Source organism: Eutrema salsugineum, unplaced genomic scaffold, assembly GCF_000478725.1.
Source record: "Eutrema salsugineum unplaced genomic scaffold, Eutsalg1_0 scaffold_2, whole genome shotgun sequence".
Lineage (NCBI taxonomy): Eukaryota > Viridiplantae > Streptophyta > Magnoliopsida > Brassicales > Brassicaceae > Eutrema > Eutrema salsugineum.
The window spans coordinates 5,527,301-5,553,855 of NW_006256829.1; the positions used below are offsets into that span (position 1 = coordinate 5,527,301).

A 26,555-nucleotide genomic window follows, 5' to 3' on the forward strand; every position below is an offset into this window, starting at 1 on the left:
GTTCTTGATCTTGATCTGGCTTTTGGTTTAGAAGTCGGTGGACTATAGTGAAAAACTGAATTGTGTTCGGATTGGTTTGGTATACAGGTCCGATCTGGGTCTAGTTTAATATTACAATAAACCAATAAAACGCATCGGGAAACGGCCGATTCCCCATGAACTTTATATCTTCTGATTTCTCATACACGAACTATCAGACCATGCCTCCAACTACATGAACTACGTCTTTTTGATCTATTACAACAAAACCACAGACGGTGTGAGATGCCCGTCAACGGTTTCTGACGTGGCAGCCAGGTAAACAAACCGGTTTGATTTTTTTTTTTTTTAATTGGAGAGCTAAAACGATGCCGTTTTATCTTAAACTAACCAAATCCAGAAAATCCAAAACAACGTCGTGTGGCAATTTGGGGGAGAATTAAAATTAGGGTTCGTCGTAAATTTGAGTATCGAGATAAGGGGAGATGATATCATACGACGAAAGAGACGAATTGGTGATTGTGAGTTAGTTCCATCTTGATTTCGTGGTAGAAGTATCAAATCGATTTCGTGTGAAGTTCCATTTCGTGTCCGAGTTTTCCGAGTCTCGACAATGAGGTAAGTCTAATTTAGTTTTCTCTAATACTTTGTTCTGAGTAGAAATTAGGTTGGTTTTAATATGATTTTGGTCTGCAGTGATGATTTCGATAGGTTGATAACGTTCGGCTGTTTCTATGGTGGGAAGTTTGAAGTTGTGGAAGGCAAAGATGTTTACATCGGTGGAGGATATCGGTTTGTTGATAGTCGACCCTCTTTGTTGTTTACAGAGCTGATGAATCAACTTCCGGTGAGTTTGTATGGGCAGAGAGTATGGTATAAGGTCCCTTTTGAAGAATTGGAGGATAGAAAACTGTTAGCAAATGGGGATGGAAACTTTAAGAAGACGTGTGCAGCTGCAAGCTATGTCAACGCAATTGACATATTTGTAGAGCCTGAATTAATCACAGAGGAGGTCGCAGGAGATGATAATGACAATGAGGAGTCTGAGAGAGATGAGACTGATGGTGATGAACCAAAGAGAGATGAGGCTGTGAGAGAAGATCGTCAATTTGAAGAAGAAGCTAGAATTGAAAGAAATCTGGTCAATTTTATTGATGAAGAGATTGATGAGTATGCCACTCCGGTGTGCTCAGACGATGATGATGATGCTGATGATAGTAAAGGTTATATCAGATACAAGAAAGGCAGTGGTGAGCTGATGTTAAGCCAAGCATTTGATAGTTTGGAAGCTTTCAAACAAGGTGTGCTCGAGTATGTGTTAAAGGAAGGATGGAATGTGGAATATAAGCGCTGGGAGAAGAACAAGTCAGAGGTTAAATGTGCAAGTGAGCCCGAAGAAGGAGAAGAAGAGTGTATGTGGAGGATTTACTGTTCTTATGATGAACCATTACAAAAATGGTTGGTTAAGGTGTATGTGAAGAAACACACTTGTATGAAGAGTGGGCGTTCAAAAATACTTAGTCAAAGAAGTGATTGCTAAGCTATTTGTGAATGAGCTTCGGGATAATCCTAAGTACATGCCAAGAGAAAAACAAGAACGACAACGTTTTTACTTTCTTCCCCAAATCGAAAACAAGAACGACAACGTTTTCTTTGTTTTTGTTTTGATTAATAACAGAGTAACCAAATGAAACGACATCGTTTGGTTGTATTTATTTATAAAAAAAAATATTGTATTTCGATTTTCCACGCATACACCCACGTCAGCATCCGTTAACGGTGAAATATACTCCGTCAACGGGGTTGGTGGAATAGACCACATTTAAGTAGTTAGTGTAGGAAATTCAAAAACAAACGTAGTTCGTGTAGTTGGAGGCATGGTCTGATAGTTCGTGTATGAGAAATCAGAAAGTATAAAGTTCATAGGGAATCGACCGTTTTCCCAAAACGCATCAGTATTAGTATCAGTGTTCCCATTCCAAGAATAATGCGGTTCGGTTTGATGAGGTTTAGTAGGATTTACTTCACTCCCCGTTCAAACCAAACAGAAACCATGATATAAAAGTCATTAAAGTAATTCAAAAATCAGACCGACCGGTTAGACTCGGTTTTGGGTTCTGATTGACTAGAGAGAATCGAGTCTTTTTAACACTTTGACGCGCCCTAACGTTACGACACGCACGATCGAAGAGAAAATTGCGGGACGCAGCAGCAAATGCGCGAGACGTTTTGGACCAATTCTACAGAAACGTGATAAATCTAATCATACCCACGATTTGTGTTTATCCGTCTTAACCAAAAAAGAAGAAGAAGAAACCTCGGATCTGCTGCATTCTCACCTTGAGTCAGGTCCATCTCTCACAAACGAAATCCTTTTTTGCGTCTCTTGATTCGCCTTTTCTCTTCGATTTATTATTTAACTTCTGGGTATTGCTATGTTTGATCTGCCGATTCGTTAATTTTATCTGGGTATCTCTATGTTTGAACGAAATGTGTGTCTTCTTGTTCTGTGTGGTATAGACGAGATGTTTCTGTTGTTCCGTTGATAGCAGGATCTTAGTAGGTTTAATCGGTTTTCAATTCTATTTGTTTCGTTTGTTGATCTCAATCGATCGCATTTTTTTCTTTACCGTAATATTCATGCGATCCTGAGTTGACTGAAGAGTAGATCTTGATTAGGTTTTGGGCTATGTGGATCGTGTGTTTGGACTAGATTCTAAATGTCTAACAATTATTGATGAGTGATGTTATCTAAAAAGCTGGTTTTTTTTGCCTGAATTTGTTTCGGAAATTTGGTCCTGTCAAAATATTGGTATCTATCACTTAATCATACTACTGTTTTCTAGTTTGCTTATTGACAGATTTTAAATTGTTTTTATGCTATTTGGTAGTTTTCTGACAAAGTTCAAGTTTTTATGTATCTGTAGAAAAAAGCTTTGGAAGATTACATTTTGCTACTTGAGGCCTAAAGTTATCTCCTACTGCGTAGAAGATTGTTGAAAATCAAAGATGTCCGAGATAAACAAGAATGAGGTCGACATTGTCATTGGGGCTCTTAATGCTGACCTGACACAGTTCTTGAACAGCTGGAAGCCCTTTTTCTCCGGGTTTCATCTGATTGTTGTCAAAGATCCTGAGCTCAAGCAGGAACTCAACATTCCACAAGGCTTTGATGTAGATGTCTACTCAAAGACTGACATAGACAAAGTTGTTGGCTCATCCAATTCCACGATGTTCTCGGGCTATTCTTGCAGATATTTCGGTTATCTCATATCTAAAAAGAAGTACATTGTCTCAATCGATGATGATTGTGTCCCGGCTAAAGATCCCAAGGGGTTCCTAGTGGATGCTGTTTCTCAGCACGTGAACAACCTCGAAAACCCAGCCACGCCTCTCTTCTTCAATACCCTTTACGATCCTTATTGCGAGGGAGCGGATTTTGTCCGTGGATACCCTTTCAGCCTTAGAAGCGGTGTTCCTTGTGCTGCATCTTGTGGACTTTGGCTTAACCTAGCTGATCTTGATGCTCCAACACAAGCTCTCAAGACAGAGCAAAGGAACACTTCATATGTTGATGCGGTTATGACAGTGCCCCTCAAGGCTATGCTACCTATAAGCGGTATCAACATCGCTTTTAACCGTGAGTTGGTGGGTCCAGCTTTGGTGCCTGCACTTAGATTGGCTGGAGAAGGGAAAGTGAGATGGGAAACACTTGAAGATGTTTGGTGTGGGATGTGCCTGAAACATATCTCTGATCATTTGGGTTATGGTGTGAAAACCGGACTGCCTTATGTGTGGAGAAACGAGAGAGGAGATGCAGTTGAGAGCTTGAGGAAGAAATGGGAAGGAATGAAGCTGATGGAGAAAAGTGTTCCTTTCTTCGAGTCTTTGAAATTGCCCGAGACTGCGCTTAAAGTTGAAGATTGTGTGATTGAGCTTGCTAAAGCAGTGAAAGAGCAGTTGGGTTCAGAAGATCCTGCATTCACGCAAGCGGCTGATGCTATGGTTAAGTGGATCCAGCTCTGGAATTCTGTTAATTCGAGCGGTTAAAAGTTGAACCAATGAATCTATCTCCTGAGGTTAGGTTCCTTTTATCACTTCTAAGCTTATTATCATGTCTCAGGGATTTATCATCATGTTTATTCTCTTTTTTATCTAATTATAAGCATGTTTTCTAGACTTTCAATAATGTAAACCTTGACTGAAGAAACTATCCTGTACGTTTCGATGATGATAATATCTATTGCTTAACTTTTCTTCTGTTTCTTGATCGATTCCGCGGTTTCAATCTTGTAATGTCATAAACATGAATTTGCTACAATTAGCAATTTGGTATATTCACAATGATACAACAAACACTTTGTTCTATAAATGTGGGGGTTACAATGAGAATACAAACAATACATGTTAGAAAACCTCATGGTTCTAGGCACCGTGTTCCGTCGTTGAAGATGATGATGCTTTGGGTGCTAAAGCATTGAGCAAAGACTGAGTGTCTATAAGTTTTTCCCTAAGTAATACGTTGTAGTCATAGAGAAGTTGAAATTTCTTCCTGATGTCGATTGCGTCCACCTCTGAACCAGAAGACCCTTCATCACTGAACTCTGCAAATATTAACAGTACCAGTCCGACGTTTCAGATTTGAGACTATTGTATATAAACCAAAGATATTGATCTAGATGCTTGTTGCAACCGATTTTTCTCTTATAAAACCACTCAAAAGATACATCTTTTTCCACTTCTACTTCTAAAACCTAAACCATACGTCGATTGATCTAGGAAGGAAAATTGTGGATGTTATATCATAAAATGGTATAAATGTAAGCCATACCCATTGGAGGAGGTGGAGGGATTATATCGTCATCACAACGAGAAAGTGGATGGCTTTGAGAAGACTGGCTTATATTCTTCTTCTTTGAAAAAGCATCTCCATGATCCAAAGAAGAAGCCGAATCGAAAGATCTCATTTCTAGGCTTGCAGGTTGTGGAATTACATTCTGGAAAAAATTAGACAGTAAAGAAGTCTTAGGGGCTTGAAAAGGAGACGGAAAACGCAAAATCAATAGTTAAGTTACCTTCTCAATACTTAAGCCAGGTTTCTTGTTCGACATGATAGAATGCTGAATTTTTGTTCTTGATGATCCACGTTCCAAATTAGAGCTATTAGGAGATGTTGAAGGTCTCGCTAAACCACAGAGCACTGACACCTTTGTTGTTTTAATGGCATCGTTGACCAATATGCTGCAATCCCATGTGTATGCAACATATCTTCTCAGCTAAATGAGAGTATTCTATGAGCAATTAATAATATGAAAACAGGAGATTGCAAGAAAAAATAACAAAAGGGGAAAACAATTACTTTATCCCAGTGGTCAAGAGCTTTGCGACGATTCCGTATCCTCCTGAATATGGTATCTTCATTTCGCAGCTTCTTGATCCTGTACTCACACTATTCCAAGAGCCAAGTTACTACCATCCAGGATTTGCTAAGAAGGACTAGAAAATTTCCTAAGATCTTCAATCATGCTTAATGCTCTTTTTATATTGATAGATTGTGAATACCAATATATCAAAGAGTCTCCTTCAAGAAGAGAGAAAAGGCACACGGAGAAAGGTAAAACATTTAAATAAAGATGGAAAGGCTTCAAACCTGCACTAGTAGGTAGAAAAATATGCCAATACTGATGCAATACAAACCACCAAGATCGGCAAGGAAGCTAACTGTAAAACAGCAAACAGAGGAAAAAAAGATACTAATTTAGTTATAACTTAAGCTGGTCTAGTATTCACTTATTGCACATTAAGCTGGTCTAGTATTCACTTATTGCACATACTAAATCAAGCAACAGGGAGGACGCACAAGCCTCCATATCGCGGTGCAACAGAAGTTATCTCAAAGTTCATAAGAAATAACTACTAAGACTTCTGGGATTCACAAGAAGTGATTGGACAAAGTAAACGGTTGTAATTTAACTTACCAGGACCGAGTATATTTTCATGGTCGATCTCAACAATATAAGAAGACAGATAGTTGATGAACAATGTGGTGTTGAGTATGCCATCTGTTGACCTCCCCAAAGATGCCTGCAGCTGTGTAGTGTCTCTATAGACTGAGCCAGGGATAAACTCGTGGAACAGAGGTTGGATTAGCTTAAGATCATGTAAATGATGATAAATCCGGGGAAACAGGTTAAACTTCAATATATTCCCTTGAGTTCCACGGAAAGTAACCGGTCTTTCATCAAGGATGCTTCCGTTCCTCAGAGTGCCACTAACAAAACTAATATGCTTCTTGTCAGCTCCATTATGAGTAGTGAAGTTAAACTGAAAACCAACAGCAGCGGCAGGCGAATCAGGAAGATCAACGAAATGCCAAGAGATATAGATGTAATCGCTGGTGAGACGACATCTAGTACACTTGAAATTCACAGTTGGCCCTGATGTTGTGTTTTTACAAGAATAGTTTCCAAAAGTGGAAAGAGAAGCAACTTTGAAATCGCTAAATCCGGGATTACCAGTGACCACATTCCCGATACCACGTAAATTGGAGCAGCTCATATCAGAAACAGCAGTGATGTTGAACTCCAGATCGTTTTCGAACGAGGCTAAATCTGGAGAATTAGTAGCTCTCACGTTGTGAACTTCAATGCTTCTCTTGGTTATGATCTGGTAAAGCAGCCTGTGAAGAAACTGAATTGTAAGTCAGTTTTCTAGATTCACAAAAATCAATCAGAACAATCTGAGTTTCAAAACTCACGCAGCGAATAATCCTATGAAGACTATCCAGCTCGCAACAGATAACGTTCCACCTAGCTCCGTTTTCCTTTTCCTGACAATTTTCTGATCATCCTGCGAGATTCAAAGTGATGGAAAACCTAATTAGTACTCAAAGAATCAGCTCATGTAATCAGGGCAAAAAAAAGAAAGAGAAGCACTAACGAGCCAATGCCTAGTGGAGAAGAAGACATCGAGCCGAGTAATCCACCAACGGAGATTGAACCAGACATTACGACCGTCGCCGAGCTTGGTGAATCGGAGAAAGAAGCAAAATAGTAGCCAGGAGAGAAGCATCACGAGCGTGGCTTCGAGGAACACAGCCTGGGACTGAGTGAATTTCCGGATCCTATCGAAGGCGAATAGCGTCTCGGCGAAAGATATTCCGCTGTAGTTGAGATCTTTGTCCGTCGAGATCGTCGACGGCCACCCGAAGATTTCGCAGCTGCCGGAGCTCCGGTTAAGAAGCTGACCGATTCCGCACGCGCAGCGCGTGGCGTTGTAAGTGAGGGAGTCTCTAGGGCACGCCATCACAGAGCTTAGAAGAAACTCGCGGAAGAAACGCAGAGATGTTTGAGAGAGGAGAAGAACCAGAGGGGTACGAAAGGAATTTTAATTTTTGTTTCTTCATCTTCTTCTTCATTTTTTTCTCTTTTAATTTTTTATTATTTTTTGTCCAGCGTCAAAGAGAAACAACAGACCACGAAGAAACCCAGCCTGTTAAGTTAAGTGACGAAACTTGAGAGACTTTTTCGTCAACGACCAACTAAATTAAAAACCGGTTGACTCGTCAAAATTTCCCGCCAGACCAATTAAACCGCCAAAATCAATTCTCAAACCGGTTTGGCTCTGATTATTAATTTCGTTGTTACCAAACCTCCATGTTGTTTAATGTTGACCAGCTTGTTCTTGCACTAGCTACCACAGTGATTGTTTTTATGTTTCCAATTCCCTTAATACATGTCTACTTATTCAACACCTAAATCTTTTTTTTTTAAATGTTCACATATTAGAATCCCCAAGAATGTGTAGTCTGGAGAAAAATAAAACATAAATGAGATGAAACACTGTTTCGTGCGATGATCAAATTCAAGGTATGTCTAAAGATTGTTTTTCCCTTGAGCTCTATTGTCTCAAGTTCCCTTAATCTTGGAAAATTGAAAACCAAAAACACTAAAGCCTTCGGTCTTGATCTCTTAATATGTTGTTAAGACTTTGTATTCGCCAAATCTTGAGAACATGCAATCAAAGAGTGTTGATGTTGGTTCAAACTTCTTCTTTCTTCACTTCTCTTCTCTGAAAAAAAAAAAAAAGCCGAATGTTCCCAGAATATAAACATGGAGTACAAGTAGCTGCTGTAGCATATATTGAGTGATGAAGCAGATTATTTGTAAGCCACAAATTTTTAAAAAATATATAATAATAAAGAAAAGAAAAATTTTAGAAGTGAAGTCGTTTCAAACAGAGGATTTATTCCACCTGCACTTGGAGCTTCTATTCTTTTCCCGAAGTCTAAAGAACAAATGCCTTTACAGACCAATTGTAAATGTGTTTTCTATACGGAATTGCAAGAAAGATTAGTGTGTGGATATTGATAATTGTTTTTTTAGAATAAATATTGATAATTATATGAGACAATTTGCTATATAGATTAAGATCCGGTCAAAATTTGCCAATAAAGAAAAACAGTGTTTCAGGTGAAAATTTTGAATTCCAAATTGTGGTAGATTACGAAAAGAATCCTCAAACTAACTTTTTCTGTTTTGCTAATTGTATTTTTGATTTAATTTAAATAATGGAAGAAAAGATAATATCGACATCTATAGGTTCCTGTAGATAACGTAGGTCTGCTTGTAGATATTTGAGAACCACAAAATATAACAGCTCTGAAATTTCTCTCTCATCAATCTTCTTTATTTAACATATAAGTTATACAATTACATAACTTCTTATCAAATTACATATTTTGTTAGCATAGTAAGTTTCTGTATTCTTGAAACAAAAATAATTTTTGTATTCTTTGACACCTCTGAGTTGCTATATTTGATTTGATTATTGATTATATCAGAACTCATTAACATATACATTATACAGTTATATTAAACGTTATCAGTCTAAATAATTTTATTCATGTGTATGCATCTACTTAATATATAAATTATACAATTACATAATTTTTTTTTATCAAACTACATACTTTGTTAGCATGATAAGTTTCTGCATTCTTTAAAAAAAAAGATTGCTGCATTCTTTGACACTTGTATATTTGGTTTGATAATTGATTATATCAGACCCTTGTTAACATATACGTTATAGAGATACATGAAACGGTAGCAGTATAAATAATTCTTTAGCGCGCTGTTTTTATCTGATATACGTTAACATATAAGTTATACAATTACTTAACATATTATAAAGCTATATAATTTGTTAGCGTGCTTAATTTCAGTTGCTATAATTGGCTTATCGAGTATTAATTTAAATTTATATGTCTAATAATATAGTTAACATGTTAAGTGGAATATTAGAGATATATAAAAACATTTATATTGTATAGTATATGAATTGTAATCATCTGTAAAATATATTAGCAATCTAACACTCAATTTAGAAACCTAATTCTAAATTCAAAATAATTTAGAGTGAGTGCAACTTTTGGATTCAAAGATAACCTGCTATATATTATCCAACTATATATTATTTTGATATATTAAAACATTTGTTAGATGGTATAAACATTTGTTGATTGTTAACTTTCAAATTAACATTTTTCCAACTTAACTCATCGAGATCTCCGTCTTCAACAATCTCTCTCTCAATCTCAGATCCATAATTTTAGAGAAGAAACAAATTTTTTAATTTACATCAGCAGATACTTTCAGAGAAGAGACGAAACTAAAATAACTTTGATTTAAATAAAATAAACAAGTTTGATTAGCTCTCTCGAAAAAGTTGAAACCAAACCAGAGAAATTGATCAGTATGGTTTCTGGGTCGCCAATACTGCTGGAAAACGACGGTTGCTCCTTAGTCGCCAGAAGCTTCCCCAATTGTGAGTCTCGTAATCTTTTCGCTTCTTCATGATCAAACGCATTAAGGATGGCCTTCACGACTTTCAATTTCTGGTAAGAGTTAACCTTCTCACCTACTGGTTCATGACCGGCGGCGAAAATCCTTCCGGGAAAACTAAAATTGGACATGTGTTTGGGTTGAACTGACAAGAAAAACAATAAATCAGAACGGATGTACTGCGAATCAAGAAATTACAGTTGAAAGTAAGAATATTTGCAACAAAAAAATCACAAATTTTACCGAAGATGGAAGATGGATAGTGGGAGTGTGGTGTAAATGGCTTGAGGAGAGGACAAAAACTGTCTATGGACTTTTGTAGTTTTGAGATCGAGTCTAACAAGAAGTTTACCCAAAATATTATATTCGAACCAGATTTATTCGAAACTGTAACAAAATATCGGTGATATTAACAAAGAAGAAAGCAATAAATGTCGTATTTTAAAATATAAATAAATGTAGTATTATCTTCTCATTTAATAAAAAATTATTAAATCTGACACACAATCTCGAAATTCAGATGCATGATCTTAGTTATAGGTTCGATAGTATAGGAGTAATGTTGTATTAAAAGAAATAGCACAGTGTCGAAACAGTGGACTTTCCTTCTTAGCAAATTATGAACCATCCCAAGTATAACGACACATTTTCTTTAATTATATTGGAAAAAATTCATGTAGTGTAGTATGGTATCCATTCTATTATTATACTGTTTAAATTCACTCAGTTATTTAAAATTTAAAGTCAACATCGTGTCCTTTTATTTTATTGCTTCTGATTTGATTTGTAACTTTTCACAACTTGATTTCGTCTATACTTTGCTAAATTCAACTAGTTTAACACTAGAATCATTTATCAAAACATCCAAGTTTATTTTGACGAGTTATTTGGTGAATGATATATTTTTTGGGAATTCAAACTCTAATTTATTAAGATTATTTTTTTTTTGAAGATTTAGCAAGATGATTCATTTACAGATATACAATGTTTTCTGGTCTGAAAAGATTAAACTGGAGACCTGTAGTACAAACATGTAAAAACCGTAAGATCTTTGTTTGGGCAAAAATATAGCATGACGCCAAAAGTCCAAAAAAAAAGTAGGAATTTGAAAAAAAAAAAAAAAAAGCTTTCAAATCATGCTAGCTATTTCTACATAATTGAAGAGGAATAAATAAAATATGGTCGATAATGAATTAATGAAAATAAAACCTTTTTCGATGTTAACATGACTGTTTTATCAACAGATCAAAAGAAATGAAGCATATCATACATCGAGTGATAAATAGAACTTATTCTAATAGCATTATTATGACATTTATATATGTGATCCATCAATATCACCAGTGAAGAAGCATCATCCACGTTCTCCCATATTTCTAAGCCACCAATTTTAATTCTTGTTCCATCAGTCAAAATCGTTTTTCTTTTCTTTTCTCATTCCAAAACCATGAAATGTTATTATCTAATCAAAATATAAATATATGTGTTTTCCACATCATCTTATGCCTTGGCATGATTCTCTAGTAATTAAGTTAAATCAATTTTCTCATCATGAATATATGATTTTGTCGTGATTGGAATGTGGTTACAAAACAAACATATGTCAGATAAATTAGTTAAGAGCATTGAATATGTTGATGTTTCTTTCGTGCAAGGACAAATAGAAAATCAACGTAAAACATGTTTTAAGACAAAAACAAAAAATTGAAAAGAAGTTAACTCATTTATCTTTCTATTTATATATATATATATATATATATATATATATATATATATATATGTACCATTTGACTTGAAATAGATGGATATATATTTTCTCGTCACAAATCATGAAATGTTATTGTCAAATAAATATAAAAATATGTACATTGAATTTCAGATCATTACTAATAGTAAGTAAGTGATTTTTGTGTGAACAAATCTCACTTTGTGGGATATGAAATTGGTTGCTATCGCCAGGTGCGTAGGGCACAAATACCCAATTCGGCATTTGTATTTTAAGCTGCTCTCCATGCACTTTACTTATATTACATGCAATAGCATATGCTGTTCCCATTATTAGAATAAAATTCGAAATAATTTATTGAATAGTTCAATAAATACTATTTGGGATTAATGTAGTATATATATAGCTGGATCATGCTGAACACATGTGGTTGTGGTTGTGGTTACGACAGCCAAAAACCTATACTGGTGGTAGAGACGGTTTTATAGTTATGGAGTTGTGACACGTCTATATACGATTGATTTTATAAATGAGTTCATTACAATTGTAAGTTTGTAACCAGTGTCATTATGAGCTAAATCTACCTATTAAATATATGTTTATTAACATTCTCATCTATATAAATCGTTATTTTTTAATGAAAATTAATATATAAAATTCAAACTGCTGCTTTACTACGAACCTTAAGAACAAGAAAACTGCTTTAACACACCAACATTTCATGAACTAACACATATTTCGGTAACTGAATCTTCAAAATCCACAAATTCACGCAGGTTTGATCAGAATGCCTGTCATTTATTTGGGAGAAAGGCCATAACGCACTAACTCCATTGAATATATAATGAAATGAAAACCAAAAAGAAAATGATAATTCATGCTATATATAGAAGGCATTTCATTGCCTAAACTAAGATGTGTAATTATTGGGTCATACCTCCTCCCCGAGTCGCATTATCAATCCAACAGGTGAGAATTGGTAGACGTAATCTCACATTCTCACCCTCCGAAGTTCGACTCTAGGGCTCAAGCTGCAACCTCATTATTTATTCTGCGACATTATCATCAATTATTTGTGCATTTGTGTAATTATAAATATAGTCAAATATTGAAAGAAATGTTTACGTCATACACAAATATTATAACTCAATGTATAGAGGAAACAACTGGAATAGAATCATATGCCATGGCACGGTCTGGTCAAATATATTGAAAATGATAACTCTCCTCTCTCTCTAGCTCTTTCTCAGCTGAATTCTAAGAGGTAATTTTAATTTATTTTTCTTATTATTTTAAACTTAGATACTCATAATTAAATGCTGCAACTATTTTATAGGAATATATGCCATATTACTTATAAATACTTGTAACCATCATTAATTAAAAAAAAATACTATTGTTATACCAAAAACTCTGTTTTTTTGCATATGTTTGAATATAACCCATGGATATCTCATATATATTACTATCTTTCTTTCTTTTTTCATAAAAAAATAACTTAAATGTATGTACGTATCTATAAATATGAACATGTTGTTTATGTCTTACCACATTCACTATCTACAAAAGAACTTAACAAACTTCATTTTCTTTCCCTTCGCTTGATACTCGCAAACTCCTAAATCCCAGAAACCAAACTTTGTATTATAAGTAAAACATTTTTTCCTAGTAAAACCATGATAAGTGGGGGAGATGTTTACAAGGTAATCGAAGCAATGGTTCCACTCTATGTAGCCTTAATCTTAGGCTATGGTTCGGTGAAATGGTGGAACATATTCACTCGTGATCAATGCGATGCCATAAACCGGCTCGTATGCTATTTCACCCTACCGCTCTTCACCTTCGAGTTCGCAGCTCATGTTGACCCATTCGACATGAATTATCGGTTCATTGCAGCTGATGTCCTCTCTAAGGTCATCATAGTCACGGTCTTAGTGTTTTGGGCCAAATATAGCAAGAAAGGAAGCTATTGTTGGTCCATTACTAGTTTCTCTCTATGCACTCTTACTAACTCTCTTGTCGTGGGTGTGCCATTGGCTAAGGCGATGTACGGACAACAGGCTGTTGATCTCGTGGTTCAGTCCTCGGTGTTTCAAGCAATCGTGTGGCTCACACTCTTGTTGTTTGTCTTAGAGTTTAGAAGAGCCGGATTTAGTAGTAACACTAAGGCAGATAACATCAATATCGAAGGTGGGAGAAGAGAAACTTTGGTTGTGGGAGAGGAGAAGTCGTTGCTTGAGGTCCTATCCATCGTGTGGTTGAAGCTTGCAACGAATCCGAATTGCTATTCTTGCATCCTTGGGGTCGCATGGGCTTTTATTTCTAACAGGTAAAATTAAAGGAATCTTTAAAATACATCTTACGTTTATGAAATGTTAATTAACAAATTAAAGCGTTAAGTGTGTGTGATCAGGAGACATTAAGTGAGTAACTTCGAAAACTAACCTCTAAGCACCCGTTTAAGTTGCCTGAAAACAAACATCTATAATTCGACGTTGACCATCAAAATTACTTTTCTGTTTAGCGCCTATCGATAAATGTATAAAATTGTGATGGAACATGATTGTTTCTATATGTATTTGCGTATGCCTTTCCAAGTTACAATGTTCTATATACATTATAACAATTGGTGACAGAAACGCAAACGTACATGTAAAGAAACAATATATGGCCATAATCTATACAGTCTTAACTAAACCAAGTTTTGAAACAATGGGTTTAGGATTTTGATTATTATTTCGTACTAGAATAAACTGTGATCAACAAAAGACTTAAATGTTGTATGAATGGAAATAGATGGCATTTTGGGATGCCGGGGATAATGGAGGGATCGATTCTTATAATGTCAAAAGCAGGAACAGGAACTGCCATGTTCAATATGGGTACGTTTTATTTATGTTTCAAATGCCTTTCTAGTCTACATGTAGATATTATGAACCCATTATCGAGATAATAATGAGTATTATATTTATTACTCGCAGGGATATTCATGGCACTACAAGAGAAGTTGATAGTATGTGGAACAAGCTTGACTGTGCTTGGGATGTTCTTGAAGTTTATAGCCGGACCCGCCGCCATGGCCATCGGTTCTATCGCCGTTGGCCTCCACGGCGATGTGCTCCGCGTCGCCATTATTCAGGTAATTACTATTTTCTTGAATTTTCATTATGCGTACAGTTTTTTCACTCTTTTCATAATACGTAATCTGTTTCTTTCACATTTTGGGGGTTTTGTGTGTGTATAAAGTATAGAACGCAAATGAAAATAGAATCTCTTTTGTTTCGGTTTGATACATCTTTTATTTAATTTGATACACACTTAATTATTTTCAGTTTAATCATAAATTATTTATGAAATTCCAGGCTGCTTTGCCACAATCGATCACTTCGTTCATTTTTGCTAAGGAATACGGATTACATGCAGATGTTCTAAGCACCGCGTAAGTGAAAATAAATAAATAACAACTGTGTAAATTTTAGTTTTAAATCTTTTTTGTTGTATAATATAAAAATTAAGTTGTGGTGAATGTAGGGTGATATTTGGGATGTTGGTCTCTTTACCAGTGCTCGTCGCCTACTACGCAGCTTTGGAGTTTATTCATTAATTAATAATTAAATAAAAAAACAAGTATAAATCAATGGTCTCTCCTAGGCTTTTTCGCTCTCTTACCTTTGGTCATCATCACAACTTTTTTCTCTTTTACACTAAAGAGAAAAAATTATTTGTTTTTTTTCCTTTTAAGGGAATTTTGAAGTGTATTTGAGATATAAAAAAGTCTTTTATAAGTAATCTATGGATTTTGGTCACGTGGTGTTACAAACTACATATGTTTGTTGGGTTATCAGTTTCATCCGCTAGTTCAAGGTTCATCTGAAACTCAGTGGTCTTTAGGTTTTACATTCTCATCACATAATTTTACACATGTTATATTTCTAATTTATTTGAAAATTCAGGGACATGATATTTACAAACCTAGAATGGTAGAAAGAGCTAATGCAATCGGTGTTGGTCATATAATGCTTATGACAGTGAAGGACTAATGCTTTTTAATCGCCTTTTTATGAATGCCAAGATTACTACCGCCGTAAAAAGGCGATAATGGAATGAGTAGGCTTTGTACAGTAATTAGATGTGAGATAATCACTTCATATTTTCAGATAGTAGTTGGCTGTAGGGAGCATACATCTTATTATTTCTGAAGTGTAATTTGTATTTTAATGTTTGAGATAGAACTAGAAAATAACTAGAAAGCTTTTGAGAGTTCCAACTTCAAACCGTAGTTGTTCAATTCAATTGTTTTCAAAAAGAAAAAATATCAAACACGAGAAGAAACAAAACTAATTAAAATGATCTAAAACTGATCACAACTTTCATGATTTGAAGTTTTGAACCTATGAAGTATAGCCGATGAATATATATAAATAAAATGAACTGAACAATATTGATTTGGAATCATAATACGTTGCGTTGTAAGAAGATTCTAAAAACTAGTGTTTGAACTCAAATAATATAAATGGGCTAACATAAGGCCAAATGGGCTACTTAGTCTGACGACTTCTCACAACCGTCCGATTTTGGCGGGTAAATAAAAGGGGTAATTTAGTCCTTTCAAGAAGCAGATTTTTGGTTTTTCTTCTACTTCGAATCTCTCTAGTTTTTGATTTTCTCTCCCTTTTTCTTTTGTGTGGAGGGGAGAAGAGAAGACAACGCTTTACTTTCTCCGTCTCTCTCTCTCTCTCTAGACAATTCTCCATGTCTTCCTCCATTGCCATTTCCTCAAAACTCTCCACAATCGGAGGAAGGCGATTCGGGGGAGGAGAAACGATGGGATTTCCCGTCGGAATATCTCTAGAGTGAGAATCATGGTGTCTTCTCCTTATTCCTCTTCATCTCCATGGATTTTGATTCCAGAGTTCCCATTTCTCGGGACGGAACTTCTCTTTCCTCGTTGCTAAACCAAAGTAGGCCCCTTTTTTCTCCCCTCTCATGTCTCTGATTCAATCTTAAAATTGATCGATTGTGTGATGTCGAATTTCCTGTTGGGTTTCTCAATTTAAATGCAATGTGGCAAATGAATTTGGGGTCAGACGAAACAATGAGTGGTGATGATGGGTCGTACCCTGAGCGGCCTGGAGAGCCAGATTGTTCTTATTACATACGGACTGGACTTTGTAGGTTTGGCTCAACCTGTCGATTCAATCATCCTCATGACCGGAAACTGGTACTGAAGTGCTCCTTTATGGATTTTGATTCGACCCATATGTTGTCTTATTGGCTCAAAGTTTGTAGCTTTTGTTTACCTGTGATTACTAACTGATGAGTAATCTCTCATGTCCAATTTCTAGGTTATAGCAACCGAAAGGATTAAAGGAGAATTCCCTGAAAGGATTGGTCAGCCTGAGTGCGAGGTGAATATGTTTCCAACAGCGAATGATTTAGATGAAATGTTGAAGTCAACAGAATTTGGCTTCGTTTTAATCATAAAGCCATGTCCTTGTTTATCCTTGCTTACTGGGTTTTGAGTACTTCTCTGTATCTCGAGTGAAGTTTTATCTTAAGACGGGAACTTGCAAATTCGGAGTGACTTGCAAGTTTCATCATCCTAGGAACAAAGCTGGAAGAGTATCGCATAGTGTCTTAGGCTATCCTCTACGTCCGGTATGCACCTTTTTAACTCTCTAATCTCATCATTAGTTTATAAAAGAAAAATTATTTCCTATGATACTCTTTTGCAGAATGAAGATGATTGCTCTTACTTTTTGAGAACTGGTCACTGTAAATTTGGTGGGACTTGTAAATTCAACCACCCTCAGAGTCAATCAACCAACTTGATGGTTTCTCTTCGTGGCTCTCCGGTTTACTCTGCTCTTCAATCCCCAACTGGTCAGCAGTCTTATTCTTGGCCGAGACCATCTTTTGTTGCAAACAGTCCTCGTTGGCAAGATCCTTCTAGTTTCGCCTCTTTACTTCTACCTCAAGGTGGTGTTGTATCAGCTCAAGGATGGAACACTTACGGTTCGCTTTCTCCATCCGGAAGTGACCAGGCCTACAGAAACCATCAGCAGAGTGATGCAAAAGAGACTTCAGGATCTCGAGGAGGTCTCTTCTCGTCCGGGGAACATTCAGGGAACTCTGTTCCGTTCGGGTACTATGCATTACCGAGAGAAAATGTATTCCCGGAAAGACCAGGTCAACCCGAATGTGAATTCTACATGAAGACAGGAGATTGCAAATTTGGTACAGTCTGCAAATTTCATCATCCTAGAGACAGGCAAACCCCTGCTCCTGACTGTCTCTTAAGCCCTGTCGGCCTCCCTTTACGCCTGGTAAGCCAACAGAAGACTGTGTGAACAATTGGTTATCTGCTTTGGCTTAGTTTGGTTAAGCATTCATAAAGAAAAAGTGAAACTGTTTACTTTACGGGTCAACTAAGAGTCTTCTCTTTCTCTTTATCTGTGATTTGGTTAATACTCTTCTCGCCCTTAGTATATGCTTGTGGTTATTCTTGTCTCGGTTCTGAATTAAATATTGTTCTTGTTTTATCTTAGGGAGAACCACTGTGTGTGTTCTATTCGCGGTATGGGATCTGCAAGTTTGGTCCAAGCTGTAAATTTGATCACCCGATGCGGATCTTCACTTACAACAACAATGCATCTCCTTCTTCTTCTTCTCTGCATCAAGAGACTACTACCATAACCACCCAGCTCAGGAATCTGCTAGTTTCTTCTTCTGTGGAAGCAGCACCCACTACACTCCCTTCTGTCTCTGAAACAACCTCTGCTAAAGACACCATTGTTGATGTACAAAACTGAAATTTTTTTGTCTGTCTCAACCTGTCTTAAACAATCTTTAACATTTGTTTTTCACTTCTTTTTTTTTGGTTTGGTCTTATCTCTTAAGCAATCAAGTGATATTTGACCTAATCTAATTCGCCTTTTGTTGTAATTTTCAACGGGAGAAAACAAAAATTCCGACTTGATTCCGACTTATTCTAATTCGCCTTCTGTTCTTACATAAAACAGAACAAACAAACGGTTGAGTTGGCGGCAAAAAGAAAAGAAAAGAAAAAAAAAAAAAATATATATATATATATATATATATTATATATAGCGTAGAAAGTAAATGGGCCTTAACAGAAGCCTTACAAGCCCAAATGATAAAACTAAAAAGGAAAGAGAAGAACACTCGCATGTGAAGCGCGTTGATGACACGAACCTGAGATGTATCAAAACCGGTTATTGGGGGTTTCAGGCCACGTCGGTGCTACACATGGCGGATTTTCTCCTAACAAAAACTAAACAGCTGTTTCCATATTTTATCTGTTAAAAATCCCCAAGTTTTTTGTCCCCTTACTCCAATTCCTAAATCCGATCGAAACAGCTGGTTAGTTTTCTACGTCCCACGACCAGTCTGAGAAAAATGGTGCCAGATCATCACGACGAGACGGATAAGAATAAAACCTACGCCGAAGCTGTCGGTGGCGGTGGCCATGGCGATGGCGATGATGTCGGAGAAATCGTCAACCGAGGGACGATCAATCGTCGCGACTATGGGGAGGAGGAGGATGATTCGGAGAGCCTCTACTCCTTGCTTTGCCTCACGATCGGTTTGATTCTATTTCCGGATTCGAAATCCGGGGAGGCCTCGTCTTCTCTGCTTCAACGAATAAGAAACTCCGTCGCCGAGAATGGCCCGAAACTTCGAGAAGCTTCTCGAAAAACTTCATGCGAGATTCTCCAATGGACTCGTCGGGGAAGCCCGCTTCGTGCACTGCTTGTCATCACTGTAAGTGGGTTTTGATTTGGCTCGATTCATAATCAGATAGATTTCATTCCTTCTCAAGATGATGTTGAAATTGGTTTTATTATAAACTTTAGCATTCGATTTGCCCCCAATTTATGTGCTCTAAATCGGATTTGGTTCTGTAACTCTTACCATTGATGATCGACTCTCATGTAAAAAGTTTGGTACTTTATGGAAACCCATTTGAGTGAAATTTCTTGGGTACCTTCGATGATTGAATTTTCAAATTTCTTTAGTTCCCTAATTAGAGACGATTCTCAATTTCAAATATCTTCGATTCCTGAAGTAAAAGTTAACATTTTTGTGCACTAAATCTTCTTGGTCCTGTAACTCTTACCTTTGATGAAAAGTTTAGTGCTTTACTGAAACCATTTGAGTCAAATTTTTGTTAATCTTGTTTGCTGCAGATGGGAACAATAGTTCTGCTTACAACAATGGCGTTGGTTGTCTTCACGCTCTTCTTTGTAGCTGCAACGGCCAATGCAATTATAATCTCTCTTCTGATTTCACTCGCTGTTGCTGGTGGCTTCTTGGCTTTCTTCTTTCTCTCCTTGACTGCTATTTACATCGGAGCCTTATCCGTTGCTGCATTCGTCATCTCTGCCGCTACAATTTCAGCTGTTGTTTCCGTCTTAATTGCTTCAGGTTATACTCTGCTCTGATTCTGTTTTTGGAATCTTGAAATGAAATTCTAAAAGGCTCTTGTGTATTGAAGAATGAAACAAATTTTGCATTGGTCAGGTTGGGTTGGGTTTTTCTATGCTGTTTGGTTGGGAGCAAGAGGAAGCCTGCGTTTGGCGAAGCAATCGGTTTCAGTGATGGGATCAGCCATTTCAGGTAACAGTTTCAGTCGTCCTCAACACAAAGATCGAGAGGTGAACATCGAAACCTCCAGCTGAGAATCCGTCTCTTTCTCCTCTTCTTTTTAAAGTCTCTACTGTTTGTAGATAAACCCCGAGTTTTGGTCAAGCGTGTTGTTGATGGAAGTTTATATAAATTAATGTTTATATACTGAGCTTGTTGTGAAAAGGCAGAGAACCAGCAGAATCTTTTTTAAAACCAATCGTGAACATTTATGATCAATGTCTGCGTTTGGATTCGGATTTTGGACCTGTGTATGCATACATTTGTGTTTATGTACTTTAGGATTCAGTATATACATATGAAATCTCAACTCAGATATCTCTCTCTACATTCCAGCTGCAAAAACCCAAAGATAACTAAAAACTCTCTAACCACCAAGAGGCTTTTAAAAATCCAATCTTTCACCAAATTTGATGATCTTCCAATTATACAACTTATGATGATCACACCAGATCAACCCCCGGAAAACCGAAACAAAAACTCATACATTGATCATTCACTTGATAGTCAAATCATCAATGGAACTTGAAAAGAAGAAGCCCCAAAGTTTCTTCCTTCTTGCAAAAATCAACACTCTTGAGCGCCTTGGCTCTCTACGTGTTCTACTTTTCCTCTGAGAAATTCATCGTCACAACGAGGTAACTGCATACATGCTCCGAGTATATATATAAATATATAGAGAGAGACAAACGATTATATATATATATATATATTCAAATCGGAATGGATCAAGAAAGTCATTTCTCGTGCCAATCTGGTCTGCCTAATGTGAACTCCAAACTTGGATTGTTACTAAGATCTCCACACCTCTTTGCTTGATCGTTCGACCTTAGCTCCTGCGAGTTTACTTTAATATATTAAATTAAAGAAGACCTAGGAAAAACAATATCTGTGGATATGGTTATATAAGAATTATTATTAGAACCTGGTTTTGAAGGGTGGATCTTTGATGGTGAGAGGTCATTGATGTTGATGATGTTCTGATCATCGTATCTATGTCGCTTGAGCAGTTATTACTTAATGGCCATGTCTCTCTGTTGTATGATTTAAAGAAAAGAAAAGTAAAACAAATTGATCAAATAAAACATGGATAAATTTTTATTTCTTTGTATTTATAAACTATAATAAAGTAGGTGTTACTTTTATTGAAAATAATATAAGAGGCCGCTTCTTTCTGCTAACTATACCAGTAACAATTGATAATAGTTGTATTTTTCTCAAATCCACAAAAACCACCACTTTAATTGATTCACTTAATAGGAACAAAGCAAATAGAAAATATCATCCAAATTTATATTTTTGTTAGATGAAAATAGATATATGCATGGGATAAACCAAAGAATTGGTATATGAACTTGGTAGGAAGTAGGAACAATTAGGTAAGAGAAACCTAAATCATATATCAGATTTCGTTGATCTCACTTAAATTAGCGGGAAATCATGGTTATGTATATACGTTTCTCGACCTGATGCAACATTGGCTATTTATCTTTTTCATCTTTTCTCTGTTTCTTTATAGATTCTCCATGTTTATGTTTTTTTTGCAAGGATTGATTATTTAATGGTTGGTTAAGATTTGGTACTTAACTAACTACAAAGCGCTCTCGTTTCTCAATGATATTAACAGTACTATTCAAAAACAAAAACAAAATGTATAGACGTATCGTGTGTGTGATACGTGTACATATGTGTATAATAAGCTTATAATACGTATTCAACCAAAAAAAAAAAGATTATAATACGTAAACGTACCGTGAAGAGTTACTCCAACGAGGTTGTGTGGAAGGAAAGTCAATTTCTTGATGAAGAGAAGTATCATCAGATTGTGCCCTTTGATCTGCCGATGATTGATGATGAACTTCATTTCCATTTATGCCCATTTCTTCTTCTCCTGACCCATCTGAAAATTGATTTTTAACTTTTTATCAAGTTTCATCTCAATTCTTTTTACCCTTTAAGGGTTCATGTTTAAAACTACACAAGTATTGTATGCTTTTGGTAAAAGACAATGCAGTGACGAAATTGCTTTTCTTTAAATGTTATATCAGTTTTTGGCTTGATCCAAAAAACAATTTTAAAAACTTGAAAAATGTGCCAAATAACAATATATGAATCATTATTATTATTAGTTAAACAAACATACACAATCCATGAGGAATATAAAAGAATTGATATTGTTTCAATGTATGAATAATGTTTTGGATTTGACTATGTAGTCTATAATGTAATCCTTCCATAGAATTTTTTCCGTATTCTTAGAAAATATCAGTGTTGGGGATGAATGTTTATTTGGCTTGGTTTGAACTTTGACCACTTAACTTAGGGTTTCAATCAAAAGAAAGATAAAGCCTTGAGTTTGACCATTATTTAGGGTTTGTCTTTCAATTATTTTTGGGAAAAGTGAATAGTAGAAGTATAGTGGAAATAAATAGTAAAATCAAATAGAAAATAAGGAAAAAATAAAATAGTAATACTTCTACGTTAAAAAATATCCAATCACATATTCACATTCTAATTGAAAATTAACTGATATAATCATGATTTTTTATTAAAAAAATATATAATCATCATGATCCATAAATTATATATATTGGACCTCAATTAAATATTTTTGTTGGCGAATTTCTTATTATGAACGAGTGCCATCTCTTTAGCATATATAAAGCTGTAAAAACCTATATTAAAGAAATGTGAATATGCATAACATTACATATGTGTGTGTGTGTAAAGTCAGGTCGAATTGTTCGGAATATTACGTACCTGATGAAGCAGCAGGCTTGTTAGTGGTCTTAACAGTTCGATACATCTGTAAAAAAATAGTAAAAGGCATGAGAGCATTACTAAAGAATAAGCCATAAATCTGATTAAGGATACAGATAAAACAAAATAAAACGGACAAAAGATCCTGATTAAACTAAATATATTATTTTGAATATATGATGATACAGATGACAAAACTGAAGACATATATGCAGACACATATGAACTTTATATAATTAAATAAATAATATAACACAAATGTGTGGTTTTCTGGGTATGTCTTGGAACTAGTGTTGTACATTTAATTATTTATTTATCGTTTTAAGACCACGAGGTTGATGTCTGAAAGAAGGTTGAGTAATTGAAAGATTGTATTATTATCATTGAGTAATAATGACTACTTTTGTCCCCTCTTCCTAGTTTATTTTAAAACAAGAATTATAATCAAAATGAATTCTATCATCTCAATTCTTCAATAGTTTATTAAATCTCTGAAAGGTTTCAGTCTCTTAAAGCTATAACTACTCTCTCTTTTCTCTCTTTAAATTCATTCAACTGCTTCAATTTCTTGGCAATTGTGCCATGTCTTCAAAAAAAAAAAAAGGACTAAGCCTAAAGCAAAGACAAAACAAGGAAATAAAAATAAGACATTAGAGTCGGAGCACGAGCTGTGAAGACTTTAACAGTATTCATTGCTCTGATGATATATATGTACACAAAAATCTTGTTTCTTGATTAAGCTGTTTTTGTGCAACGGAAAGGAGAAGAGAGAGACATGATGATGGTGATGAAAACTATGAAATATCTCCAATTAGAGAATCTTGATTGGTAAAGAACTAACTTGACTAGACTCATAATATAGGAGAAAGGAACCAATAAGAAGATGAGAGAAAAACCAAAATTAACATATAAAATTTTAATTTAGTTTCAAGTAGAGTTTTGATTTACCTGCAAATGGCTCTTCACGTGAGCTAAAGTTAAGTCTTTTACATCCATGAGCTCAAGAACCGACTTTGGAGTTGCTCCTAGATTCACAGCAAGAACAATAAAAGATTCAAACTTTGAGAAGAAAACTGAAGAAAAAAGGGAAGATTCTTTAGAGTGCGATCATGATATAAATGTGAGTGTATGTATATAATAAATACGCACTTTCATGGCCGCCTAGAAGCTCAACGGCGTGAACAAACCGCGCGTGTAGGCTACTCGTCCAACGCATCCTCGGAGCTCTCATGCTCCGCTTTGTCGGCATCTTAGGCAAGAATCTTGATCTAATCATCCCATGATGATGATGAGGAGAAGAAGAATCTGAAGATCCAACGACTCCATAGTGATTATGATGATGATGATGGTGATGCAATGGAACACCTTTTAGCCTAGGGGAAGATTGTAATGATCTGTAAGCGTTGTTATAGCCGGAAGATGAATTTAAGATTGAGATTTGATCCAAGTCTCCTCCTCCAAGAGAAGGTAAAGAAGAAGAAGGAGAGGTTTGTTGGTGGAAAGGGAATGAACGGTTGTGATAGACCGGGATGCCTCTAATCGGACGGTGGAGGTTATTAATATCGGATTCATCGACCCTTTGATGAAGACTTCCACCATTGATGATGGGGTTGTTGTAATGCTGATGATGATGAGAAAGATTGAGGTTTCTTCGCTCAGGACAATGGAGGATTCTAGTGGTTGGATTCGAGCTAGGGTGATTATGATGAGATAAGGAGAGTTCGAAGTTTGATGATCTGTTGATGAGATTGTTGTTGTCGGTTTGGGATGATCTTCGAGAAAGTTCTTTGGAAGATTCATTGTGATGAAGATGATGAATATCTGGGAGACTGATATTGAGAGACAGATCAGGGAGAGTAGCGTTTGTGTTTGATTTTGGTTCCTCTAAGAAAACTCCTTCCATGGACATAATTAAACAGCCTTTAAGAAACCTCTCTTGCTATTGTTGCATCTACTGATGATGGTGATGATGATGATGATTATGATGATGATGATGGGTGATGAGTTTTCTTTTTGTTATTTTTATCTTAAGGGTTTTGCTTCGGAATTTAAAATGATTTTTCTGTAAGGGAAAAATAAAAGAGGGATTCTTTGAGCAAAGAAGTCAAAAGGGTGTCTCAAAGATTTGATTTTTTTCTCTATTTCTCTCTCTATATCTCAGAAAGAAAAGAGAAAGTGAGAGTGATGAAGTTAAAGAGGAGCTTTAAAAAGGAATAAGAAGGAGGAGAAGAGAGAGAAGTTGAGTAATGATCTTCTTGAAGAAACAAACATGCTCAAAGTAAGACGCAGAGAGAGAGAGAAAGAAGGAGAAGAAAGAGAGAGAGGTATGTGTGTTGTGAAGCAAAGGCAGAAGAGAAAGAAGGAATAAAACTAAATCCAGGAAAATTAAAACAGGTAAGAGAGACAGAGAGAAGAGAGATGCGTGTGTATGTACAGTACATGTATGTGTGTATGTTCCTCGAGAGTATATCTTAGAAAACGATAGTTGAGAGAGGGCAAAATTATAATTTGGTTTACTCCAAGTATTTTAAGCTTTTTAAATTTATTTTAGGATGATATTTTAAATTTGTCCCTTTTCACCTTTCTTTCACCAAGCAAACCCATGTACAAAATGCTCTACGGCTAAGTTATACTATTGATTTCGCTAAAGTAATTAGCAAGTCAGTAACTTAATTACATTGATCGTATTGACTATTGAAAATTTTAATTTTTATCGACTTTATTTTTCTCCTATTGATTTTAATAAGCGGAAATTTGTAATGCATGTTTTATGAATTTATAATGGATCTTTTTTAAACCACAAAAAAAGTATTCATAATCGGTCTATTTACATAGATAAAATAAAAATATATACATCTTTTAACAATGCATACATGTTTTTTTTACCAGCAATATGAATTATTTGAATTAAATATTAGTTCTAACATATCGACGATAGTAACTTAAAGTCTAAAACTAGTAAGCTACGACAAAAAAAAACTTAAACTCGTAAGCTGTATGTTTTTGTCAGCAATATATACATGTTGATGATTGTATATAGATCCAATAAATTTAATTTAATTTTATACTACTTTTAAACCTTGAGTAATAAAACAAAAACTCGATTGTTAGATAAAAATTACATGTTCACAGATTATCATGAAGGATATTAATAAAAAAATATTGGAGAAGAGTACAAAGAGGAGAGAGAGAATAAAGGGTCGCTCTCTTCTGTCCTATCTAAATCTAGAGTCAAAGCAAAAGCCAAAGTTAAATAAATAAATAAAAAACAAGAAGAAAAAAACAAATACAAAAATATATACAAATATAATAAAAATAGAGTGCTTTGATTTTGGTACCCCGGAGACGACGGGATACATATGTTGAGAGAGAGAAAGAGACTGCCTTCTCTCTGACTCCTTTTTTATTTTCTCCCCCACTCTCTTCGCTTCTCACTTCACTCTCTATTCACTTTTTTTGTTATATTTAATATTTAGTACGATTTTGGAATCAAACAAATTCAAGTTTCCGTCCGTAGATTGTTCAACTATACCTAAAGAGATAAATATATATTAAATACCAGTACGTTTTGAGTTTATGAA

The 26,555-nt window shown here is 35.5% G+C and overlaps 6 protein-coding genes across 8 annotated transcripts; 4 read left to right on the forward strand and 2 right to left on the reverse strand.

Moving 5' to 3' along the window:
• The first annotated feature begins 2,147 nt into the window (after window positions 1-2,147).
• Window positions 2,148-4,240, forward strand: LOC18019159 (probable UDP-arabinopyranose mutase 5). Its single transcript, XM_006400128.2, has 2 exons — window positions 2,148-2,328; window positions 2,907-4,240. The coding sequence occupies exon 2, from the start codon at window positions 2,989-2,991 to the stop codon at window positions 4,027-4,029; it is 1,041 nt and encodes a 346-aa protein (XP_006400191.1). The 5' UTR covers window positions 2,148-2,328; window positions 2,907-2,988; the 3' UTR covers window positions 4,030-4,240.
• Window positions 4,241-4,290: 50 nt separating this feature from the next.
• LOC18016897 lies at window positions 4,291-7,426 on the reverse strand. Of its 2 annotated transcripts, none has more exons than XM_006400127.2 (8): window positions 6,919-7,426; window positions 6,737-6,828; window positions 5,958-6,658; window positions 5,630-5,700; window positions 5,339-5,428; window positions 5,055-5,255; window positions 4,811-4,976; window positions 4,291-4,583 (listed from the first exon to the last, which is right to left on the reverse strand). In XM_006400127.2, the coding sequence occupies exons 1-8, from the start codon at window positions 7,282-7,284 to the stop codon at window positions 4,405-4,407; spliced, it is 1,866 nt and encodes a 621-aa protein (XP_006400190.1). In that variant the 5' UTR covers window positions 7,285-7,426; the 3' UTR covers window positions 4,291-4,404. The 2 variants fall into 2 exon arrangements, 1 of the variants encoding a protein (XP_006400190.1); XR_002899562.1 differs by having other exon boundaries at window positions 4,541-4,583; window positions 5,055-5,220.
• Window positions 7,427-13,117: 5,691 nt separating this feature from the next.
• LOC18016896 (auxin efflux carrier component 5) lies at window positions 13,118-15,351 on the forward strand. Its single transcript, XM_006400129.2, has 5 exons — window positions 13,118-13,876; window positions 14,344-14,429; window positions 14,529-14,686; window positions 14,910-14,986; window positions 15,079-15,351. The coding sequence occupies exons 1-5, from the start codon at window positions 13,224-13,226 to the stop codon at window positions 15,149-15,151; spliced, it is 1,047 nt and encodes a 348-aa protein (XP_006400192.1). The 5' UTR covers window positions 13,118-13,223; the 3' UTR covers window positions 15,152-15,351.
• An 883-nt stretch (window positions 15,352-16,234) lies between these two features.
• On the forward strand, window positions 16,235-18,470 carry LOC18016898 (zinc finger CCCH domain-containing protein 57). Of its 2 annotated transcripts, XM_024156209.1 has the most exons (6): window positions 16,235-16,508; window positions 16,635-16,768; window positions 16,893-16,955; window positions 17,095-17,205; window positions 17,283-17,873; window positions 18,096-18,470. In XM_024156209.1, the coding sequence occupies exons 1-6, from the start codon at window positions 16,442-16,444 to the stop codon at window positions 18,357-18,359; spliced, it is 1,230 nt and encodes a 409-aa protein (XP_024011977.1). In that variant the 5' UTR covers window positions 16,235-16,441; the 3' UTR covers window positions 18,360-18,470. The 2 variants fall into 2 exon arrangements, with proteins under 2 accessions (XP_024011977.1, XP_006400193.1); XM_006400130.2 differs by having other exon boundaries at window positions 16,235-16,768.
• A 342-nt stretch (window positions 18,471-18,812) lies between these two features.
• LOC18016899 lies at window positions 18,813-20,361 on the forward strand. The gene is made up of 3 exons (XM_006400131.2): window positions 18,813-19,332; window positions 19,758-19,995; window positions 20,092-20,361. Exons 1-3 carry the CDS (start codon window positions 18,967-18,969, stop codon window positions 20,247-20,249), a joined length of 762 nt encoding a protein of 253 aa, XP_006400194.1. The 5' UTR covers window positions 18,813-18,966; the 3' UTR covers window positions 20,250-20,361.
• A 146-nt stretch (window positions 20,362-20,507) lies between these two features.
• LOC18016900 (transcription repressor KAN1) lies at window positions 20,508-25,363 on the reverse strand. Its single transcript, XM_006400132.2, has 6 exons — window positions 24,124-25,363; window positions 23,923-23,999; window positions 22,975-23,020; window positions 21,967-22,114; window positions 21,140-21,248; window positions 20,508-21,050 (listed from the first exon to the last, which is right to left on the reverse strand). The coding sequence occupies exons 1-6, from the start codon at window positions 24,881-24,883 to the stop codon at window positions 20,952-20,954; spliced, it is 1,239 nt and encodes a 412-aa protein (XP_006400195.1). The 5' UTR covers window positions 24,884-25,363; the 3' UTR covers window positions 20,508-20,951.
• Window positions 25,364-26,555: the final 1,192 nt, after the last annotated feature.